Source organism: Pseudonaja textilis, chromosome 7 (genome assembly GCF_049901715.1).
Source record: "Pseudonaja textilis isolate UNSWEBS1 chromosome 7, rPseTex1.2, whole genome shotgun sequence".
NCBI classification, from domain to species: Eukaryota; Metazoa; Chordata; class Lepidosauria; order Squamata; family Elapidae; genus Pseudonaja; species Pseudonaja textilis.
Window position 1 is genome coordinate 30219754 of NC_141996.1, and position 22041 is coordinate 30241794.

General features: G+C 38.3%; 1 protein-coding gene across 1 annotated transcript in view; it reads right to left on the minus strand.

Moving 5' to 3' along the window:
* The window catches only part of ABI3BP (ABI family member 3 binding protein), a 138596-nt gene that overhangs the window by 12433 nt on the left and 104122 nt on the right, over positions 1-22041 (minus strand). The window contains exons 60-68 of the mRNA XM_087937347.1: positions 15027-15101; positions 12147-12221; positions 9450-9506; positions 8798-8872; positions 5711-5818; positions 5142-5249; positions 3988-4104; positions 1656-1721; positions 1146-1358 (exon numbers count right to left, since the gene is read on the minus strand). Coding sequence (XP_087793473.1) covers positions 1146-1358; positions 1656-1721; positions 3988-4104; positions 5142-5249; positions 5711-5818; positions 8798-8872; positions 9450-9506; positions 12147-12221; positions 15027-15101 — 894 coding nt within the window. The remainder of the gene's footprint in view (positions 1-1145; positions 1359-1655; positions 1722-3987; positions 4105-5141; positions 5250-5710; positions 5819-8797; positions 8873-9449; positions 9507-12146; positions 12222-15026; positions 15102-22041) is intronic.

Here is a 22041-nt window from a genome sequence, read left to right on the forward strand (position 1 = left end):
AGGATTCCAAACTTGGCAACTTTAAGACTTGTAGACTTCAACTCCCAGAATTCTCCAACCAGCATAGCCTTATTTAATGTGTCATATTTTTTAAAAAATTGCTAAGGTAGAAATCAATACAGAAATAAGTGATCAAAACAGACTGCCTCAACTTTCTTAGCCTATGATATTGGTTTAATTATAATCAAAAAGGACATAATTCGTAATATTTTCAACCAGAACTTTTGGAGGAGGAATGGTGGACTGAAGATATCTCCATGAAAGTGGAGCCAAGAACTGTAGGGAAAAACAACAACCAGTGATTCGAGTGGCTCTTCAGAACATCTCAGGACAAGAGGAAACAGGAGATCACCCACATGTGCTCCAAATACTGGTTGTCATGAAGAGAATGCATCTTTGTATTGGATGCAGGACCCTCATCCGAGTCCTCCCCAGAGTCCCGTTCCTCCCCACTGTCCGACTCTGCTGCCATCTCCGCAGGCTGCCAGTGGACCGCAACAGAGAGTAGAGTGGAGGCAAGCTCAAAGGAGGGCTGTCAGGCTACTTTGAGAAGGTCACCTTGTCCCTCCTCACAAGGAACACCTGGCATGGATTGACTTAAGGAGAAGCCAAGCGGAATTTATCTTTATCAGGAACAATTGTTTAACTCATGCTCCTGCCTATGCCTTGCCTTTGCCTTGTGGATTTACCTTTGGTCTTTTGGACTGGCCTTACCCTGTGGACTGGCCTTGCTCATTGTACCTTGACTCTGGGCCTCGCCCTGTGGGCTTGTACCTTCTCTTTGGACTTTCTTTGTTCTTTACTGACTTTTGTTTGGGGAACTGAGGGTGGCTGGCTTCTGGGTAGTGTAGAGTGGAGCTGTACTGGCCATTCTATGGGCGTTTGTTGTGACATTTAATCAGAGGAATAAAGGACTCTATCGATGCCTACCTCTGACTAGGTGACCTGGGTCATAACACCATCTAAAGATCATCTATTAATTAATTAGGGTATAAATTTTAGTTAGAATAGAGATCAGAGATCTATAAAAATTACTTTTAATAAAATAGGCTGAAGAACACTAATCAGTCCCCAACTTTTCAAAACAGTTTTGAAGAAGTGTGTATGTTTACACAATGCCTGGACAAGACAAAAATCTTTCTAACCTGTTACACTTTCATTTTCAGGTGGTTTCCAATCCAGTACCACAAAAGATGGACATCCCTCAACAGTCACTACAGTGAGGTTCGTAGGAGGTTTTTGGGGGGCACTAGTAGCCATGTCTCTGTTGTCCCCCATATCAGTTGGAAAGAGTTGCATAGTATCTGTGATGGAACAAGGTACATCATCTTTTTTTTTCAGGTATTTCACATGGTCACCTGAAAAGATAAGATCAACATGTGCACTGAGTACAAAAGAGATGATAAAGCAAAAATAAATTACTTTAGATGGTGATATATTACTTCAGTAATTGTTCACATAGAAAAATGCTTCCCACAAAACATTTTCATTATAAGCTTCTTAATAAAGGAGGATTAGAATCTTTTCTGCCCTCTGAGGTCTACTTATAAAATAACACAATATTATTAAAAAGAATTTATTTTAAGAAAGTGAAAGATAAAAAGAGCATATATTGCTTAGCAGTTTTTTTTTCTTATGAGATATTTTAAACATACCTGTATACCTTGGTGTGCCTGTAATATCAGTCTCAGTTGTAGGAATAGAACTGAACATTGGATTGCCTAAGCAAACAACAATAGCAAACATTAATGGAAACCCTGATTTTCTACCTTGTAAAAACATTTTTTGTTCAAAAGCTCTCATTTTAATCATACCTTATTTAAAAACCTCTTCTTAGATCATGCTTGGAATCATGTTAACATTTTCTTAGGAAATGTAGCATTGTAAAATAATAAAGTTGCTTTGAATTGTTGAAACTTTGATCATCTTAATCCAAGAAATCAAATTAGTAAATTTTATTTATTTATTTATTGAATTTATATTGCCGCCTATTTGCCCATGGCAACTCAAGGCCACTTACAGAATATAAAACCACATTTAAAACAATAAAAACTAACAAAAAGAATCAAATAAATTAATATAGTACAATATAACAGAATCATTTCCCAACTCCCACCCACCCCGCCCCAATGATAGCAGATCACATGAGCCATTTAATGGGCTCCATCCTGCTCTGGGTTCCCCAGGCCCGCTGGCAGAACTAGGTCTTCAGCACCTTCCAGAAGAGTATTAGAGTGGGGGCCATTCTAATCTCTGGGGGAATGATGTTCCAGAGAGAGGGAGTCACCATGGAGAAGGCCCTTCTTCTGGGTCCCACCAGATATATCTCCCTTGGGGATGGGACTGACAACATTCCCTGCCTCCCTGCTCTGATAGGTCAGGTAGATGTGACTGGCAAGAGACAGTCCCTAAGATAACCTGGTCCCAAGCCATGAAGGGCTTTAAAGATGATAACTTTTGAATTGCACCCAGAAGCAAATCAGCAACCAATGCAGCTCCTGCAGGAGAGGTGATGCATGTGCACACTGGGGTGTGCACAAAACCATGTGGACAACTGCATTTTGCACCAACTGGAGCTTCTGGATGTTCTTCAAAGGCAGCTCCATGTAGAGCGCGTTGTAATAGTCAAGACAGGAAGTGATTAGGCATGAGTGACTGAGGGGGACTGTTGGTCTAGGAAAGAGCGTAACTGGTGCACAACCCGCAGTTGCACAAATGTCTTCCTGGCCATGACTGCCACCTGCTCTTCAAGTCCAGGAAAAGTCATGAATCCAGGAAAACCACTAGATTATGAATGCTGTCTGTTTGGGGTAGTACTACCTCATCTAAGACCAAAGGTGCCAATTCTCCATGAGCCAATGAATCCCAAACGTAGAACCACTCAGTCTTGCAAGGGTTTCGTTTCAACCCATTGCTTCCCAAATTAGTAACTTTATGATGCTATAACTCTTTACAATTTAAAAAAAAGGGGGGTTGTTTTTTCTGAACATTTTTGTGGAGAGTTATTTCAATAATCTATTTGTTTTATTACCTCTGTAGAGAGGGCAACACTTAAAAATGCTGAAATTAAGCTAATTTAATCCTTTATTTTAAATCATGCTGTTTATCTTAATAGCTAGGGAAACATATAAACCAATATTCTTCTAGCAGAAAAGAATGTCAAGTAAAATTAATGTAAATTAAATATATTGATCAATATAATCTTAAGTGACTGGTTCAATACCAGAGGTGGTATTCAGCAGGTTCTGACCAGTTCTGGAGAACCGGTAGCGGAAGTTTTGAGTAGTTCAGAGAACCAGCAAATACCACCTCTGACTGAAGATTTTACAGTATCCTTCCCCTGCCACACCCACCATGCCACATCCACAGAACCAGTATTAAAAAAAAATTGAATCCCACCATTGTTCAATATACAGGTCCTTTTGAAATAAGTGAGAATTAGCATGGAATTTTATAATGCTTCTGGAGCTGATTGAAACAATAAGGGGTACCATTCAGAATGAACCATTCAAATTCTTTTAGCATGAGTATGTTAAAACTATTTTAGGTTTATGAAATTGAATCACATTTAATGCCTATTTTCATAGTTTGTTTGTTTGTCTTGGATGTCATGTTTATCTTTCTTAGGCATATCGCAGGATCAAATATTATGCAATATGCTGAGTCTGTAAAGCACTTAGAGAGAACTGCAAAGCACTGCAAAGTGGTATATGTCTAAGTGCTATTGCTATTGTTATTACAGGAGCAAATGCAAATGGTTGTAACTGCAACATCAAACCTATCTCAGTCCCAACTTTCCTGCAGTCAACCTGTTAGGACTCTCTAAGGCTTGCAGAAGTAAGGCATGGTATTTAATAGAGCAATGTAAGAAAAATGTGCACTGGATTGGTATCGTAACTATTGGAATTGCTATTAATTTAGGTGTTAAGCTACAAGACTGAGATTAATAAAAACATGGAACTTGGAACTGTGCTATTCCATACTTACCGTAATCTGGAGAAGCTGCTGCTGTTGGTAGCTTTTTAGGTGAATTTGGTTTCACAAGGGAACTTGGCCAAGTGGGTTTTGCTATAGATGTTGATGCTTGTGGTATTGAGACATTTCCTATAGGGAAATAAAAAGAATTTGAATCAATTTGAATTTACACAGCTTGATTGTAAAGTAAACATGTCATAATGGTAAAAGACATTCATTAATCAAAGGGATTAATAAAAATGTTCTCTTTGAGTAATTTTACACAAAGAGAGACAGATATGAATTTTCACCCAAATATAAATTCTTGAATATAAGTGGTCAATGTATAAATGTATTTAAGATGTTTCTAGTACTCCATATCTATACAGTTTGTAGTTTATTTTCTATTAATTAGCATATGGCATCGTATGCAATTAACAGGTTAAACAAGTAAGCTTAATCCACTTTATCTATACAAAATATATTTATTCCGATTGTAAAAAAAAAAAAAACTGAAAAATTGGCCAAAATTCACTTTACAATGTACAATACAATTCTGTATTGCTATTGTTTGCCCGCAGGTTGGAATGTTCTTTCTTATGGCAAGCTTGAATTTGTATTTTCATATCCCCATTCTGAAGAATTGTGTAATAGTAAATATTTCTGTAAAATCTCTCACTGGGTTCTTGTTTGTCCCTCCAATACAAGTTTGTTGTGGGTAGACCCACAATATTTCTCATATCAAATATCAAATATCAACTCCTGCATAGTACACTATTTGAATAACGACTTACAAGTGGATATGCATATTCTGTGGGCAAAAGAATATTGGTAAAAAGTATATATGTGGGAAGGGGGGGGACACAGAAGAATTACACAGGGCAGGTAATGTTTCTTCTCTGCTTATCAATCCCATGAATAACAAAGGATTAATAAATACTTTGCCTGGAAGCACTATAATATCTTTGCAAAAGGTTCAAATGAATGTTTGGATGACTGATCACATGACTATCAATTGTATTTAATAAACAAAAGGCTTACTTTATTATTTATTTGTTTGCTGTCCATTTTGCTACACGGCCACACTTGTTTTCTAGTTATACTGAATATAAGTACCCCTTGATAAAGAGAACTGTGTGCAATATGAGAATAAACATAAGAAAAAAAACCCTAGAAGGATGACATACCTGAACGGCCAGGTTTACCAGTTATATTGTTGGGTGGTAAAGGTTTTCTTCGTATTGGTGTAGGTCTGGCAGGAGCTAAAGGAGGTCGTGGAGAACCAGGTAGTGTAGCTATTGTATAATGTTACAAGACACCACTGTTAATGGAGGAACCACACATCATGTAATTTCAGTCAATTATCTCTGTCTCTGTCTCTGTGTCTCTGTCTCTGTCTGTCTCTGTCTCTCTCTCACACACACACCTCTCATCTCTTTCACACATCTCTCTCTCATTTCTCTCTGTCTCATCTATCTATCTATCTATCTATCTATCTATCTATCTATCTATCTATCTATCTATCTATCCATCCATCCATCTATCCATCTCAGCAGCTTGATTTTCCATAAAGCCAAAAATAAGATACTGCTATCCATGGCAAGATTCTGCTTGGAAGAGGAAGTTTAAATACAGCCAATTTTCTTTATTATTCTATTATTATTATTCTTTATATGCAATATAATGAATCTGATAAGAATGACACTGGATAAAGATCAGGGAAAATACTATGTAATGCATAGTGAACACATTTTACCTGGATCTGGTTTTTTTCTTACAACTGTGGAATCCACTGATACGCTAGAATTAGTACTAGAGCTTGGATGAAGCGGCTTTGGAACATCTTCATTTCTTAATTTCTCACCTTAGAATTAAAAATAAAGATAAAAGTATTATCAGCTAGTAGCTATATGTTATCTCACTAAACAGAGGAATATTGTTGAGAAAGTGAGTACTATTTTACTTGTATGTTAAAGGTTGAATTCTTATAGGCCAATATGAGAATAGAAAATACTGTACTGACTTTTGACCTGATTCATGATAGGTTCTTTTATGCATAACACCATACTCTTTTTTTTTTACTCCTTCTTTCTTATTTATTTGAATCTTCCTGTGCTTTTAGGTTCATAAAGAGAGTAGTCAAGCCACTTAAAAGACAACACTTAACTCAAGCGTCGAACATTCTGATTCAATTCTCAGTAAAAAGAAGCTATATGAAGATCATGTTTCAGCTGATCTTCTGACTAATCCCCATAAATCTCCCAATTAAATACTGTCTGTATATATAAAGACTGTGAAAGGAATAGTGGGCAAAATCCTATGTAACTTTTAAGATAATTTTGGAGAACAGAGATTTACTTAGCTTAGCAATCAGTTATAATGTATTTCAATCAGTTATAAGAATTCCACAAATAAAATATAAAATTTAAAAAACATAAGAAAAAAAACCAATGTTAAATATTTTAAAACGGTCACAAAATCAGTAGAAACATAGTCAAAGTAAATCCTATTCATAAACATACCATTTTACTTTAACTGAACTTACTTCATTCCAATAATTGTAATATACAGTACCACCAGAACTGACAGAAAACAGCTGCAACCTTCTTTGTAATCATAGAACACTGGTCTAAGAATAAGATGAGAATTCTTTCTACCCATCTTGTTTTTGAGTAGCTACTATTCCATGCAAAGATCATAGTAAAAGAGGCAGCACAATAACACATTGGTCTGCTCAATCTCACTGATCCCACAAGAATAGATGCATTCAGCTTTGAAGATATTATCATACTTCCTTTCAAAAGAACTAAATGAAGCAAGCTTAAAAACTCTCTTCCATGCAGCACATATGTAAGATTGTATCTTGTATGAAGAAGACTGTTTTCCACATGAGGGAACATGTGCGTTTTAGACTCTCAGGAACATAGACTGAACATTTTTCACCATTTTTTTTGAAAATATATATTAATACAACATCTGTCCTAGTTGCATTGTATGGCATAAGTGGCAGCATAGAAAATAGACAATCTAGCTTTGGTGCCAAGCCAGGTTTGAAGTTTGTTATTTGTTTAACGGCCCTTTGTTTTGTTGATTTTGTTGCTTATTAGGACAATTTTGTCAGGATTGTCTGATTTAATACTTTTAGCTCCTGTTTACGTGGTTTTTTTCCCTAGTTTTGTATGCTGCTCATAATCTACTGGGTGGCCAATATAAGTAAGTAAAAAAGCCTAAAAATCTTTTTTTAAATGTTACATTTCTGAGTACTGCAACCTACATTTTCAACTTGTGCGCATCTATTCCAAGCATTTTTCAGTTTTGTATTTGCTTATGGTTCCTGGGGTAGCTATTTGGTGAAATCCCCAATCCACAATTTTGTAAGACAGCCCACAGCATGTTTTAAAATTCCAAATACCAGTGCAAAAAAAAGGAAATGTTTTGTTTGACAATTGAAAAATGATCTAAAATGGAAAACCTTACACAGAAAGCTTTCATTGCCATAGAAACATCATCAACTGGCATCTTTCAGCCATTCTCGACATCTGAGGTCCCTGGCAGAGTCCACTATTGGTCTGCCTCAAACTTCCTTTAGTTTGTTTTCTGAAAAGTTGCATTTGGTCATGGATATTTGGAACATTAAAATGTCCAACTAAACCATCTATTGCTGCTTGAAGTATGGACATTAAAGCCAGGTAAACAATTAGACTGCTTTGACAGGTGAGAGTCCATGCCCAAAGATACTTTGCCCAAATTCCCATTAACTTGGAATTGGCTCTGTTCATTAGTCAGGGATGTATTTCTTAATAAGAACAAATGTCAGACTAAACTTATTTCTCAAATAATAGCTACATTATCTAAAAGAAAAGGGTCTGGATATTCCTCTAAGCATATATTTTTATAGAAAATGTGATAATTCAGGGAATATAAATTATCTACAAAGTAGGCATAAAAGCACAGAAATAGAGAAACAGAGTTCATTAGATAATACACAATCCAATATTTTATTTCTCATATCATTTTCCATTGCCTCCTTCTTAGGGTTGAGAGAGAATGACCAGTGCAGGATCACTCAGCTGGTTGTGTGCCCAGGAAAACTCAGAATTGGTTTCTTAGGCCTTAACCACTATACCAAACTCTCTCTTTTATATTAAATGTATAAAACGTACATTATTAATTGTTCTATACAAAGGCACAATATTTGTTGCCTTTTATTTTTAATGTAACATTTATTTTGATTTAAGAATTAGTAAAGAATGGGTTATCAAAATCTAATATGAAATAGAAGTAGTTTTCTATTTCAGAAGCTATATAATTTGATTTTTTTTTAATCCAAACTTTTTAAATCCAAATTTGTCTTACTTAACTCAATTTATTTTGCTCGATCTTGACAAATATTTTTAATGAGTAAGCAAATTGTTCTCTCTGTAGTCTTCACTTTTCAGGCTGCAATTAAATTGTCAGAACCACTAGATTTTTTTCTTGGAAGTACTTATGGCAAATCCAAAAGTTAGGACATGTTTACACTTCAATAATTCCAGTTAGAATCTCAGGGTTAAGGGTTAATTATGGTTCACATTACATCTTTTTCTTTATTTGCATCTATTGTTACTTTCTTAATGTGAAATAAACATTAACAGAGCACCAAATACATGTCTACTGAATGGCTTTACTTCCTGGCATTTGATTGTAGAACTAATTATTTCACAATTATATTATTGTTTTCTATTTATCTGTTTACAGAGATAAGCAAAGGACCACAAGGTATACCATTAAACATACCTGCAACAAAATAAAGGTGCCACTACTAAACATTTCAACAATATCAGGAATAATATTTAAGTGTTACCTCTTGGTGTTTTACTCCAGGACGATCCTCCTGTTGTTCTAGTTCTAGGAGGAGCTGGTGTTGTTCTGTGGACAACTGAAAAAAGGAATGTCAAGGTTATTAGGACCTGATTGGAGACAATAATATATTTATTTTCATTATGGTTATTAAAATTCCAGCTTTCTTCATTCCTATTCACTGATTTTAACTACTACACCAAATTAACTCTCCAGAAGTTGTATCTTAGCTAGCTCCAGTTAATAAAAGAGGAAAGGTAAACATACTGAAATACAGCTTATGTTTGTGATCTGCAACAGCAAAACACTGACTGCTATGCAGTGTTTTGGAGAGGCTTTTGGAAAAAAACTGCAGTATTACATACTAAAGAAAATTTGGACAACTATTTAGTGGGAAGAATCACACTGAATATTTATGGAGACACTGAAAGTGAGAAAACAAGCAGGACATTACATATGTGATTGAGGCTGGAGAGAGCACCAAGGAGAGCACAGTTCAATCTTAGGCTACAAATCTTCTATTAATCCAAAAAATGGTTCAGTATTTCAAGGACAAGAAACAGTTTTGCTTTTAATTCAAGGTAATAAACTGATCAGCTAAAATATTGTTCTGTATTGATTTTAGTAGACTGGGTTTCCTGTTTTGAAGGCAATACCTTTTCTCAAACGTGGAGTTTTGGTGACTGTCACTTTGTTGTTCAGTTTAGATGGAGCTAAAACAAAATAAACATGTTAAGTTTTGTTTTTAAATGGAATATGAATAAGACTATGACTTTCAAAACAGAAAGTACTAGACCATCAAAGCAATCTTACAGGTGTTCTAGGAAGATTAAATTTTTGGCACCAGGAAATTTAGAATTAATTCGATTTCTGATTCAGAAATCTGTTTGATGTAGTATTCTGTATAGTCAGTTTCTACACTTAGGTGGAGAATTTATGTAATATATACATAACACACACGCGCACACCACACACACACGTGCGCGTGCGCACACACTGATTCATAAATCTGCATAAAATTTAAGTGACTAAATCCTCATTCCAGTTAACATCAAGATATAAATAAATAAATCATCCATAATATCTTGGAACAATTGGAAACATGTGAAGCTGAATTGATTCTGGGTATGCTGCAGTTAAGATATAGGGAACAAAAGAAAAGTCACAGCCACAGTTAGGTAGTTCTCTGAGCCAGATTTGGAAATAGAATAACAAACAAGATTATTGCAAGAAAAAGAATCTTAACACACTGCCATCTATAGCAATAGCACTTAGACTTATATACCACTTTAGAGCCCTCTCTAAGTGATTTTACAGAGTCAGCATATTTTCCCCAACAATCTGGGTCCTCATTTTACCCACCTCAGAAGAAGGGAAGGCTGAGTCAACCTTGAGCCTGGTGAGATTTGAACTGTCAAATTTTAGGCAGCTAGCAGTCAGCAGAAGTAGCCTGCAGTACTGCACTCTAACTGCTGTGCCACCACGGCTCATACTTATTGTATACATCTACTTATTGTATTAATATTCACAATTGAATGTATTCCTAGTATCCTTTTATTTTGTTAAAAGAACAGTTTATGATGATTTTGGAAATCATTCTTAATTTTCTTTTAGCACCAAAGGAAGATTTGGTATTAACTCAAATGTTTATGTTTTAATAAGATTAGTCTTGTCTATACATCATTCATATCCATTTAGTTTTCAATGTGATTTTGGCTATATCCTATCATAAACTTTGTATCACCACATGATACTGCCTTTGACCAAGTCCCCATCCTTATCCTTTTTAAAGATTTGTATGCTTATATTGCTAATGTTTTGGCTCTGCAGTATTGCTGTGGCTGCATTTTTAGTAGTTTGAATAGCTAAAACCCAAAAGCAAACAAACCAAAATATATCAGTAACTAACTGTTAATCCCAATTATTGTCAAAATCTTATCTTTTAGACTGCAAAATAAATGCAGATGTGAGGGGTTCTCTCCATCTCTGTTAGTAATAAGCCAAACCAAAGCTAAAAGGACAGATTGCATTCAGACATTCCTTATGGGAATTCTTTTTGCAACTAAAAAGGAATTAAAGTTCTTGCTCTTAGCCCCAAAATTTCCAGGCTTTGGTTTGCTTATTTGATTTCTGATTGTCTAGATCCCTAATGGTAAACCTATGACATGCGTGCCACAGGTGGCACGTAGACCCATTTGTGCAGGCACGTGAGCTCCAGTCAAACTTACCTGCACTGCACATGTGCAGGCCTCCCAGCTGATTTTTAGCCCGTTTGAGGTCTTTTTTGGCCTCCTTGAGGTTTGAGGGAAGCCTCTGCAGCTTCGGGAGGCCGAAAAATGGGCCTATCGAAAATACTGAAAGTGCCCATTTTCAGCCTCCTGAGGGCCTCTGGAGCTAGAGGAAGGCGGTTTTCACCCTCCTGGGGGTTTGATGGAAGCCTCTGCAGCCTTTGGAGGCCAAAAAATGGGCCCGTTTCATCACTTCCAGTATTTTGGGGCTGTTGTGTGTGCATGCGTGGGGGTGGTGGAGTGCATTGCATTGTGGGTGCTGGCACACGTGCTTTTGGCACACCACACCAAAAAGGTTCACTATCGTTAATCTAGATGTTGTTAATGTCAAATCCTAATAGACCATGATCAATGGTCATATTAATTAGGCCTGATGAGAGTAGTGTCCTAGAAAGTTTGTTCTCCTTGCTTTTTAAGAGACACAATATGCTTTGGATGGCTGAGCAGTTATTTTTATAGAAATAATACATAAAGAGTCCTGCCAGCCTATCATTTATTATTATTTAGCTTGAAAATAAGAAATATGAGATGAATAAAAAGTTATTATTCATTTTTCCTACATCCTTTTACTTTTTCTTCCATTATAATTTGGTTGCCCTGTTAAATAATAACAGACAATGGGCAAATCAAAAATTAAGAAACATAATTTTTTGTGCAAATAAAAAAGCCAAACTTTCCTCAGGCATTTTTTCATGAAGCCTTGTATCAAATTTAGAAGACAGCAATTGTGGTGTGGTGTGGTGTGAGCGTGTGTGAGGGGGAGAGAAAGAGAGAGAACACCTTGTTCATATAATATATTAAAATTTGACTTTGAAATGTAATATTACATTGGTGGGTGATATATTGTATAAAAAAGAACTTACTAGCACGTAGCATACCCAATAATACCTAACATATTTGCTCTTTAGAAAAAAACACCTTACTTTTTATATAGCTTTGTTATGAGTCATTATGGATAACTAAAATAATGTTTATGTATTTCAAGATATTGTATCAGTTAGATTTCAAAACAACAATAGCAGTTTCAAAAATTCATCTATGAGAATTTGATCAAAATTTAACTACCAGGTTTAGTCTTGTTCTTTCCTTGTTTGTCAGATGGTTTGGGTTTTGAAGGAAGAAGTTGTGTTTCTTTTGGATCTGGAAAAAGGGAATAGGATATTTATTATGGAATCATGGCTTGTATTTTATTCAAATAAGAGTACATGACTTAAAGTCATTAGAAAAAATAGAGATTATTGCATGTGTTTCTGGTAGCTGACTTGAAACAGAGCGATAATATATAACCAGTGTTAAGGAGAAATAGTCAAGCTCTGAGAAACAATATCTTGAATAGGAAATGTAGAAAAAAAGACATTATTTACCAATGTTAGAATCTGACAGAGAGTAACAAAACAAAACTTATGTGGAAAAATCTTTACAATATAAATCAATGTGTTACAATAAAAATGATGCTATTTTTGATAATCATGAAGGAATAAATTATTTATTAATTTCCCTATGGCATGTTTTAGTCGTATTTGTTCACCCAATTCTCTACCAGCGAGAATTCACAGAGGTGCCCATACGAAGTGAGTGGTCTGAGAGCAATGAAGACCCAAGTAATAAAGGAATTTAGAAGAAGTAAGCCAGAACCAGCATGTTGACTTGACCCAAAAGCCTACTGGTAACAGCTTCTGTATCCAACATAGATCAACAAGCATAGTTGCATTTTTTGCCTGTTGTAGCTCCTGGGGCATTTTTAAGCTAAGGATAACAGTGTATCTGGGATGTGGTAAGAATATGCATCATGTTTCAGTCATTCTGATCCAAGTAAGATCAAACCAGGTGGTCCATGGTTAAGAATGTCACAGGAAGCCAAGAGATCCAACATGTTTAGGAGATCATTCAGATCCCATTGCAAATCATTCACAAAAGAGACCACTGATCGTTATATCAGGTATTCTGAACATGAAATAGGATTGATAAAAGATGATATAGAGGTATTGAAAACTACTGCACATTTGAGCCTGTGATTATGTTAACTACAAAGGTATAAATATAATTGTTCCTAATAATTTTAGATGTAACAGCTGAGTACATATTTCAAACATGGTCAAAATATTTGTGTGTATGTATATCTGTACATACAAAAATATTCAAGGCAACTAGTGATATATAACTTGTCCCAAAGAAAAGTTTTTCAAATTTGATATGATACGAAACAAAGTAAGAGCAGAAATCTTCCATCAAACACTACTGTTGGTTGTAATTTCAGTGATTTTAGTTTTTGCAGTGGATTTCTAGTGTTCTTTCAGAAATAGAGAAGAAAACAGGAGTATAGAAGCAAATTTTCTGACAAGTTTTCTTCTTGTGTTGAGATATTTGTGCTAAATCTGGCAACAGGACAATATTTTTTACAGAAAATTGAGATTTGGAAACCTTTTTCTCTTCTAAATAGTCTCTAAGGGGGAATTTGGGATACCTTGATCTAAAAATACAGAAACTAAAAATATGGATGATAATATGAAAATGAGACTCAGTTACAGATTTGTTCTGTAGCATTGTTAGCATGGATAAATTGATTGGTTAAGAATGAACTGGAGGAAAGTGAAATAAGAATTTAAACTGAATTATACTGTGCAGAAATGCATCTGTTAACAGCTGATAAAAGCTGGTATGAAAGTCACATGGGCAGAAGGTTGAAAAAGAAAGACAATGTTGCTATTGCCTCAATATTTTGTCATCATTATCACCATCATCTTTGTCTTTAAAAATTTCTGAATGACAAGTATTACGTTGCTTAGTATTTTCATTATGAGAGATAATATTTGCAGAACATGTTTACGTGAATTCAAAACTTCTATTTGAATGACACTGAATTTTTGAAATTTCTGGACTATCATTTTCTGCATTTTATTTTATTTATAACACTTATGGCTAGTTCATGTCTACCTAAAGTTAATCCAAAATTTGCACTGGGTGTTTTTTTTTCTTCCTTTGTTGACATAATTGGAGACATTGTGGCTGTGTCCATAATATGACCATGGAGCACATTGATAGAATTGTAGTATACTAATAGATATGAATACTGTATGGCAACCTATAGTTTTGAGTACTAATAATTACCTGTAAAAATACTTCTCTATCTATCATTCTGCATTTGCAAAGGAACAGCTACAGGTACTTTCTGTACAATCAGTCGTGGCTGTTTCCCTTCACTGAGAGAATCACATATATTATGAGGTTTAATGAAGCAAATAAGATTCAGACACTGGTGACTTGATCTTCTTTCTCTATTTCTTCCACCTTCAGACCAGTTGCCCCCTCACCCTCTTCTTTCTTTCTTTCTTTCTTTCTTTCTTTCTTTCTTTCTTTCTTTCTTTCTTTCTTTCTTTCTTTCTTTCTTCCTTCCTTCCTTCCTTCCTTCCTTCCTTCCTTCCTTCCTTCCTTCCTTCCTTCCCCCTTCTCCTTTCTCCTCCTCCTCCTCCTCTTCCTTCCTCCTTTCTTGATCTTCTTCTTCCCGAATATACATATCTTCCTTATTTTAATTTGATGGAGAACATTTAACTGTAGAACATTAAGAAAGTAAAATGGAAAAAAATATTCCAAAAACAATTGGAATGATGAAACAAAGAAATGGCTCCAGTTTGCATTAGATGAAGTGTAAGTAACCTGAATATGATAGAGGTCAGATAAAATGCTTGGGTATAAAATGCTTGCCAGGTTGTTCAACTATATTGTTCAACTACCAGTATATAAAACAATAATATTAAAGTGGTGCTGCTATTTTAAAACTCTTTATGTGAAAGTCAATGTTTACTGCATATTTGTGCCAAGGACAGCTAAATGTATGAAAAAAGCAAATAGTTATTATTTGTAATAGTACAAAACATTTTTTTCTGGAAATTAATTGTCCTTCAAACAAACAAGAGAAGAGCATAATTTTTTATTATACATGATTACCAAGTGTTTCCTTTGTCTTTTCAGGGGCAACAGGTACCATAGTTGTAATAAGATCTTGAGAGAATGGAATAGTTTCTGTGGGACAAAAAATGATTTTTTTTTCATCATGAAAGAGCTGGAAACATTAAGAAGGTTAATTTTCAGTAGTTTGTTTAATGTAGTTTGTTCCAAAGAATTCACTCTCTAATACATGAAAAAACAACAACCCTTAGGCAGAAGGATTTTATTGCATTAAAAGAATAGTTGGAAAACAAATATCCATGCATCTGAGTGGGAGCCATATATTCATGAATACAAATTTAATCCTTGTCAGTTCTTTCATTTTGCCTTTTGCTTGGCTTTTTTTAATTTGGGAAGTAACAATCACAGATGGACATGCCTCCAGTTGTTCCTTGAAACATTGTGTGCAGAGAATGTGGGTGCATTTAATATGCTCTATCATCCTATAAGATGCCAAGAAAGATTAATGAAGTATTTTATTCAGTAGTCAGTATTCAGAGTTATTTGCTCTCAGTGTGAGTGTGACCCTTTTCTATGTCTATATCTATTGGGACATGATAAAGAAAGAAATCATTTTGCAATAAGGAAAGTTTATAATATTTTTAATTGCATATATACAAATTTGGAATCATCCAAAACATATTTCAAGATTCTGTAGCAGTTCAGGTGTTTTATACTTCTAATGAATCTGAATCAAATTTGAAATAAAAATATTTTAATTGCATATACAATTTCAGGTTTTCAATTGTAGGCAATCCAAACTCATGTTATAACAATGCAAATGTTTTAACCCTTGTTTGACAATTTATTTATATAATGAATCTACATTCTGATGTAATCCCAGTTTAAAAATTATAGGAAATCTGAGTTTGAGAACATGGCCAAGTAGGGTTTATATACTTTATATCTACTTTTGGCCAATCAGGCATTTAGATAATGATGTTATATGAAAGTAGTATGGTAGTAAACAATAGTATTACTATGTAATAGTAGTACTTCTAGAATAGAATAGAATAGAATAGAATAGAATAGAATAGAATAGAATAGAATAGAATAGAATAGAATAGAATTCTTTATTGGCCAAGTGTGATTGGACACACAAGGAATTTGTTTTGGTGCATATGCTCTATAATGTATATACTAATAATGTAATAGTTATATTTCTATAATACAATATTATTTGCATTTTAAAAACCATCTGCTCTGAATGAATTTCAGAGTTCTTTTCCCTCAGATTGGTCAAGCAATGACTTGAACCAGGGCTTTTTCTTAATAAGTCCCAATTTCCTTAAAATACTTCTCTGATGCTATTTTAATTCCTATTAATTTAAAACAAATAGAAGATTTTTATTCTTTTATATTAGTAATTTTGTGCAATTTCATAATCTTTTATATTGAATGAGCTCCCCACCTAGTATACACAAGGGCTTCTGGGACTTCTATTCGCTGTTCCTTTTGCTTATACAGATTGATGTTTTGCTGGTAAATGAATTGTCCACAGATAATCTGCAAGTGGGGCTAGAAAAATAAAGGCAGCAATACTGTGTGCCGCAAGTGAAAATGGAGCAGGATTCCCTTGTGTTTAGCTTATCAATAGCTTATATGAACAAACTTGTATGGATAAGTATTGAAGTAAATGCTTATAAAGAGCCATGGTGGTTAGAATGCAATATTGCAGACTAATTCTGCCAACTGCCAGCAATTTGATCCTGTCGGCTAAAGGTTGATGTTATATCTGGGAGGACGGTTCAAGAACGGAGGCAAGACTCAGATAGTAACTAAAGCTCTTTATTTGTGACTTCAGATCTGAGCAACTAACCCCAGCTGCAGCAGCCCCTTATATAGGGCTGGCTGTGGCTAGGCAGCCAATGAAGGCAATTTGAGTTTGCCGCTCTTGGCAGGGCCAATCGCGGCAGCCCGTTTACTGGCCAATCGCATCAGTCTATGGCGACCAATCATGATCGGCTTTCAGCGGGCCAATCAGATTTGCAGGCTATGAGCCTGCTAGTCTGGAACACCCCTCCCTCTTGCTTCCATTTAAGGGGTGGAGTAATATAGTCTCGCAGGTAAGCAGGTCTTCGCACCTGTCTGCCTGACTTACGCAGTTCCGCTTGACCTTGTTCAAACCCGGGTTCAGATGGACTGCTTGCTGGATCAAACAGGAACGGTGAACCGGTGTCATGGTCAGGGCTCTCCTCTGGTGCCTCCGGGGTGATGAAGTCCTCAGCCTCGCTGTTACTGTTCTGGCTCCCGGGGCTCGCTGAACCTGCCTGGTTGCTGCTTCCTGGCGAAGCGTTCGACTGTCCAGTCTCAGTTGCAGCTGGTGAGTGTTGCCAACCATGGTGCGGTGATCTCGGTGATAGCTCGGAATAGACAGGTGTTGGTTCTAATTCTGAGTTCACTGCTTCCCCTCCCCCCCTAGTGTCAAAGTTAGGGTCAGGGTTGGAAGATGTGGTTAGTCTGGAGCGCAGTTGGTCAATATGGCGTTTCCATGGTCTGCCATCAGTGGTGAGTAGACGGTAGGAGCGGGGGCCCGTAACTTGAGTTACCTGGGCAGGAATCCAAAGGGGATCCCCAGAAAAGTTTTTTGCGAAAACAAGGTCTCCTACCTTGAAAACACGGTGCTTGCTGCTGGAACCCAGGGGCTTTTCCGGGGTGTAGGCAGGGTGCAAACGATCTAGAGGCGATCTGAGTTTCCTGGCCATCAGGAGTTCAGCTGGGCACTTGTTGATCGTGCTGTTTGGTGTGATGTGTTGTAGGAGCAGCATTCTAGTGACTTTGTCGTGGATGTTGCCTTGATCCATTTTCTGTAGGGTTTTTTTCGTAAACTGAACCATTCGTTCAGCCCGGCCATTCGCCGCAGCATGAGCTGGCGATGTGAGTGCGTGTCGGATGCCCCATTCCGCTAAATACTGTTCAAAGGCTAAGGCAGTAAATTGGGGCCCATTGTCAGAGACCAGGACATCTGGTAACCCATGTGTGGCAAAGAGTCTGTTCAGTTTTTTAATGACCGCCTCAGTAGTGGTTGCTTTCATTTTATTGACCTCAAGCCAGTTTGAGTAGGCATCAACAGTTATTAAGAAGGTGTGGCCTCTCGTAGGTCCCGCAAAGTCAATATGAATGCAAGACCAAGGACCCCTGGGTGTTTCCCATTCTGTTGGTGGGGCTTTAGGTGGAGCTGAGTGGTTTTCCTGGCATTTGTTACAAGAGGCGACCCAGGTTTCAATTTGTTTATCGATACCTGGCCACCAGGCGTAACTTCTTGCCAGCGCTTTCATACGTACAATGCCTGAGTGTCCATCGTGTAGCATTTGCAAGACCCTTTTTTGTAACTTAGTTGGTACAACAACTCGGTCTCCCCACAAAACGCACCCTTTTTGTGAAAAAAGTTCCGTTTGTCTGTTTTTAAACGGCTTAAACATTTCCTTAAATGTCGTAATCTGGCCATCCCCTCTCCACCCAGCCAAGAACTCGTGCCAAACAAGAGTCTCTTTTGGTTTCAAAAGCAATGTCTTGAGCCGTTAGTGGAGGTGATGGCATTGTCTCTATTTGCAGTACGGGGAGTGTGACAGCTGGGTCTTCCTGTGGCTCAGGTAGCGGTGAGCGGCTCAAGGCATCTGCGTGGGGAATAGATTTCCCCAGGCGGTACTTTAATTGATAGTCGTAGGCAGCGAGAAATTCCGACCATCGCGTCATTCTGGGGGAGAGAATGTGTGGAGAAGGTTTGTCGCCCGCCAGGATCCCAAGTAGTGGCTTATGATCCGTTATAATAGAAAACGGTCTCCCATAAACATATTCATGAAATCGTTTTATTGCAGAGACAATAGCAAGGGCTTCCTTATCTAATTGGCTATAGTTTCTTTCTGTTTTTGATAGAGTTCGTGAAAAAAATGCAATTGGTGCTTCTGAGCCGTTTGGTAGGACGTGGCTCAGGATGGCCCCTACCCCAAATAGTGAGGCATCACACGTGACAGTCAAAGGTAGTGTCTCGTTATACTGAATTAGTACTGCCTTTGAGGTAAGGAGGTCTTTTACTTGCTGGAAGGCGTGTTCCTCCCGACATCCCCAATTCCAGGATGCCCTTTTATCGAGTAGTCTATGAAGGGGCTCAGCAACAGTCGCCTTCTGGGGCAGGAAGATGTTATAAAAGTTGATAAGTCCCAGGAAGGCTTGGAGGTCGGTTTTGTTTTTGGGTCTTGGGGCATTTTTGATAGCTGCCAATTCTTTTTCTGTGGGGTGGATTCCTTGCTTGTCAAGGAGGTAGCCAAGAAACTCCACCCTTTCTGTGCAAAGCTGGCACTTTTCCTTCTTAACCTTGAGGCCAGCGTTTTTGAACCTCTGTAGGACTGTTCTGAGGCGTTTTTCTAATTGGTTTTTTGTGGGTGCTGCTATTAATACGTCATCAAAATAGGGCACGACCCCTTTTATCCCTTGTAATCGTCTCTCCATCAGGCTTTGAAAGATGCCTGGGGCTACGCTTACACCAAACTGGAGCCTGTTGCATTTGAATGCACCACGATGTGTGACTATAGTTTGGGCTTCTGCAGTCTCGGGATCAACTGGTAGCTGTTGATACGCTTGGGCCAGATCTAATTTTGCGAATATTTTGCCCCCCCCCCAAGTGAATGCAGGAGATGTTGAACAACTGGCACTGGGTAGGCGCTCTGCTGTAGCGCGTGATTGAGGGTGGCCTTGTAGTCACCGCAGATTCTTATGGACCCGTCAGATTTTATGGGGGTGATGATTGGTGTCTCCCATCGGGCATGGTCAATAGGTTCTAACACGCCTTGCGCAATTAATTTGTCCAGTTGCTCGTCAATTTTGGATTTAAGAGCAAAGGGAACTCGGCGTGGCTTTAGACGAATGGGTGCTATGTTGGGGCGAAGATTAAATGAAATGGGGGACCCCTTGTACTTGCCTAGGCCTTCGTTGAACACTTCTCGGAAATCGTGGACGAGAGCTGCCTCCCAGTCATTGTCTTCAGCCACTCCGATTCCTAGTGGTGCGAACCACTGAAGACCCAATAGACTTGGCCGGTCTCGGTCTACGACAGTGAGTGGTAGAATTGCCTTATGTCCCTTGAATGAGACCTGCACATGGCGGGTACCTGCGACTGGAATCCGGTTGCCTTGATAGTCTTTTAGTATGAGTCTCTGACTGCTGAGGTCTTGGCGTCGGATGTTGGGGACTAGCTGCTTGAGTGTTCTCCAGGATACCATGGATAGTGATGACCCAGAGTCGACTTCCATGTTGCATGGTTTGTTTTCAATCGTGACCTCTACTCGGATCTTTTTAGCGTCAAGTGATGAAGCGTGGCCGATGGTGATGGTTTGATGAGCCTCCTCTCGTCTGGGAGCGTCGTTAAACCTTCGGGGTCTGCTGTACCGGTTCCACTGGTTGCTAGGGTGGTCCCACTGCATGGTGGCGTTGCCATCGTTTCTCTTTGGGCTGCTCCCTCTCCGTCTGGGGCTGGAATTTCTCTTGTTTCTGCATACCTTCGCGATGTGTCCCCGTTTCTCGCAAAAACGGCATATGGCATCTAAGAATCTGCATTCAGATTGGGGATGGTTTCCCCCACATCCGGCGCATTGGTAGTTGGCTTTGCGGCCCCGCTGGTCCCGTTGCTCACGTTCTTACCAGAGCCTATGGACTTCTTCTTCCTCGCTGAGGATGACTCGACGTCCTCGTGATGGGTGGTTGATGTGTACTTGTCTGAAAGTTTCCCAGCATCGTTGGTGGGTTGGCGGTTGGTCCCGCTGGTTCAACGCATTCGTGCTGCCGATTTATGAGTGGCTTTGGCTGCTGTGGCGTCTGCTATGGCATCTGCAAGCGAGATGTCTCCCTTGGCCATGATCTTGCTCTGGACGGTTGGGTCTCTGAGGCCAAGGACGATGCGATCTCTCATGGCTTCTTCGAGGTTGGCGAAGCCACACAACCCACCCAGGTTCCTCAGGTCTGCCACAAAATCCCCAACGCTCTCACCTTCACGTTGGTCCCTCTGATAGAATTCATGCCTGCGAATGAGAGTTGGCACGGCTGGGGCGTAATGGTTGCGCTGGATGAGAGCAAGGGTGTCCCAATCCATGGTTTTAACTTCAGCTGGCTTGGCTAAGGCTTTAGCCATCTTAAAAACGGCTGGTCCACAACGGGTTAGAAAAACGGCTCGTTTCTTGCTGGGCGTGGCATCTTTGAGGTTGTTGGACTCCAGGAACATTTGAAATCTGTCCGTGTATGAGTCCCAATCTTCGCTAGCTGGATCAAATGGTGCGGGTGGTATAGCGCTGCTGGCCATGTCGCCGTCGTTGCGCTCTGTCAGCCACGTGCTCTTTCGGCTAGCTCAATTCAATAGCTTCTGTTGCCTCTGCATCCCATCCTCGTCGCCAGTGTTATATCTGGGAGGACGGTTCAAGAACGGAGGCAAGACTCAGATAGTAATTAAAGCTCTTTATTTGTGACTTCAGATCTGAGCAACTAACCCCAGCCACAGCAGCCCCTTATATAGGGCTGGCTGCGGCTAGGTAGCCAATGAAGGCGATTTGAGTTTGCCGCTCTTGGCAGGGCCAATCGCGGCAGCCCGTTTACTGGCCAATTGCATCAGTCTATGGCGACCAATCACGATCGGCTTTCAGCGGGCCAATCAGATTTGCAGGCTATGAGCCTGCTAGTCAGGAACAGTTGACTTAATCTTCCATCTTTCCAAGGTCAGTAAAATTAGGACTCAGATTGTCGGGGCAATTTGCTGGCTCTGTAAACCACTTAGAACTAACTGTAAAGCATTATGAAGCAGTATCAAGTCTAAGTATTATTGTTACAACCATGCTATCAAATCATGCCATTTGGTATTAAATATTTCTATAATGCCTATTTTTAAGTTGAGAATTTAAGTACATACACAGTTTTTGAAAACATTTCAACCTTTCTTTGGATTTATGGACACTAATGATCAAGTTCATGGTAATTATCATGGATGGGGTAACAATAGGATGCTTTGCATATGCTAAAAGGGATCTTATTT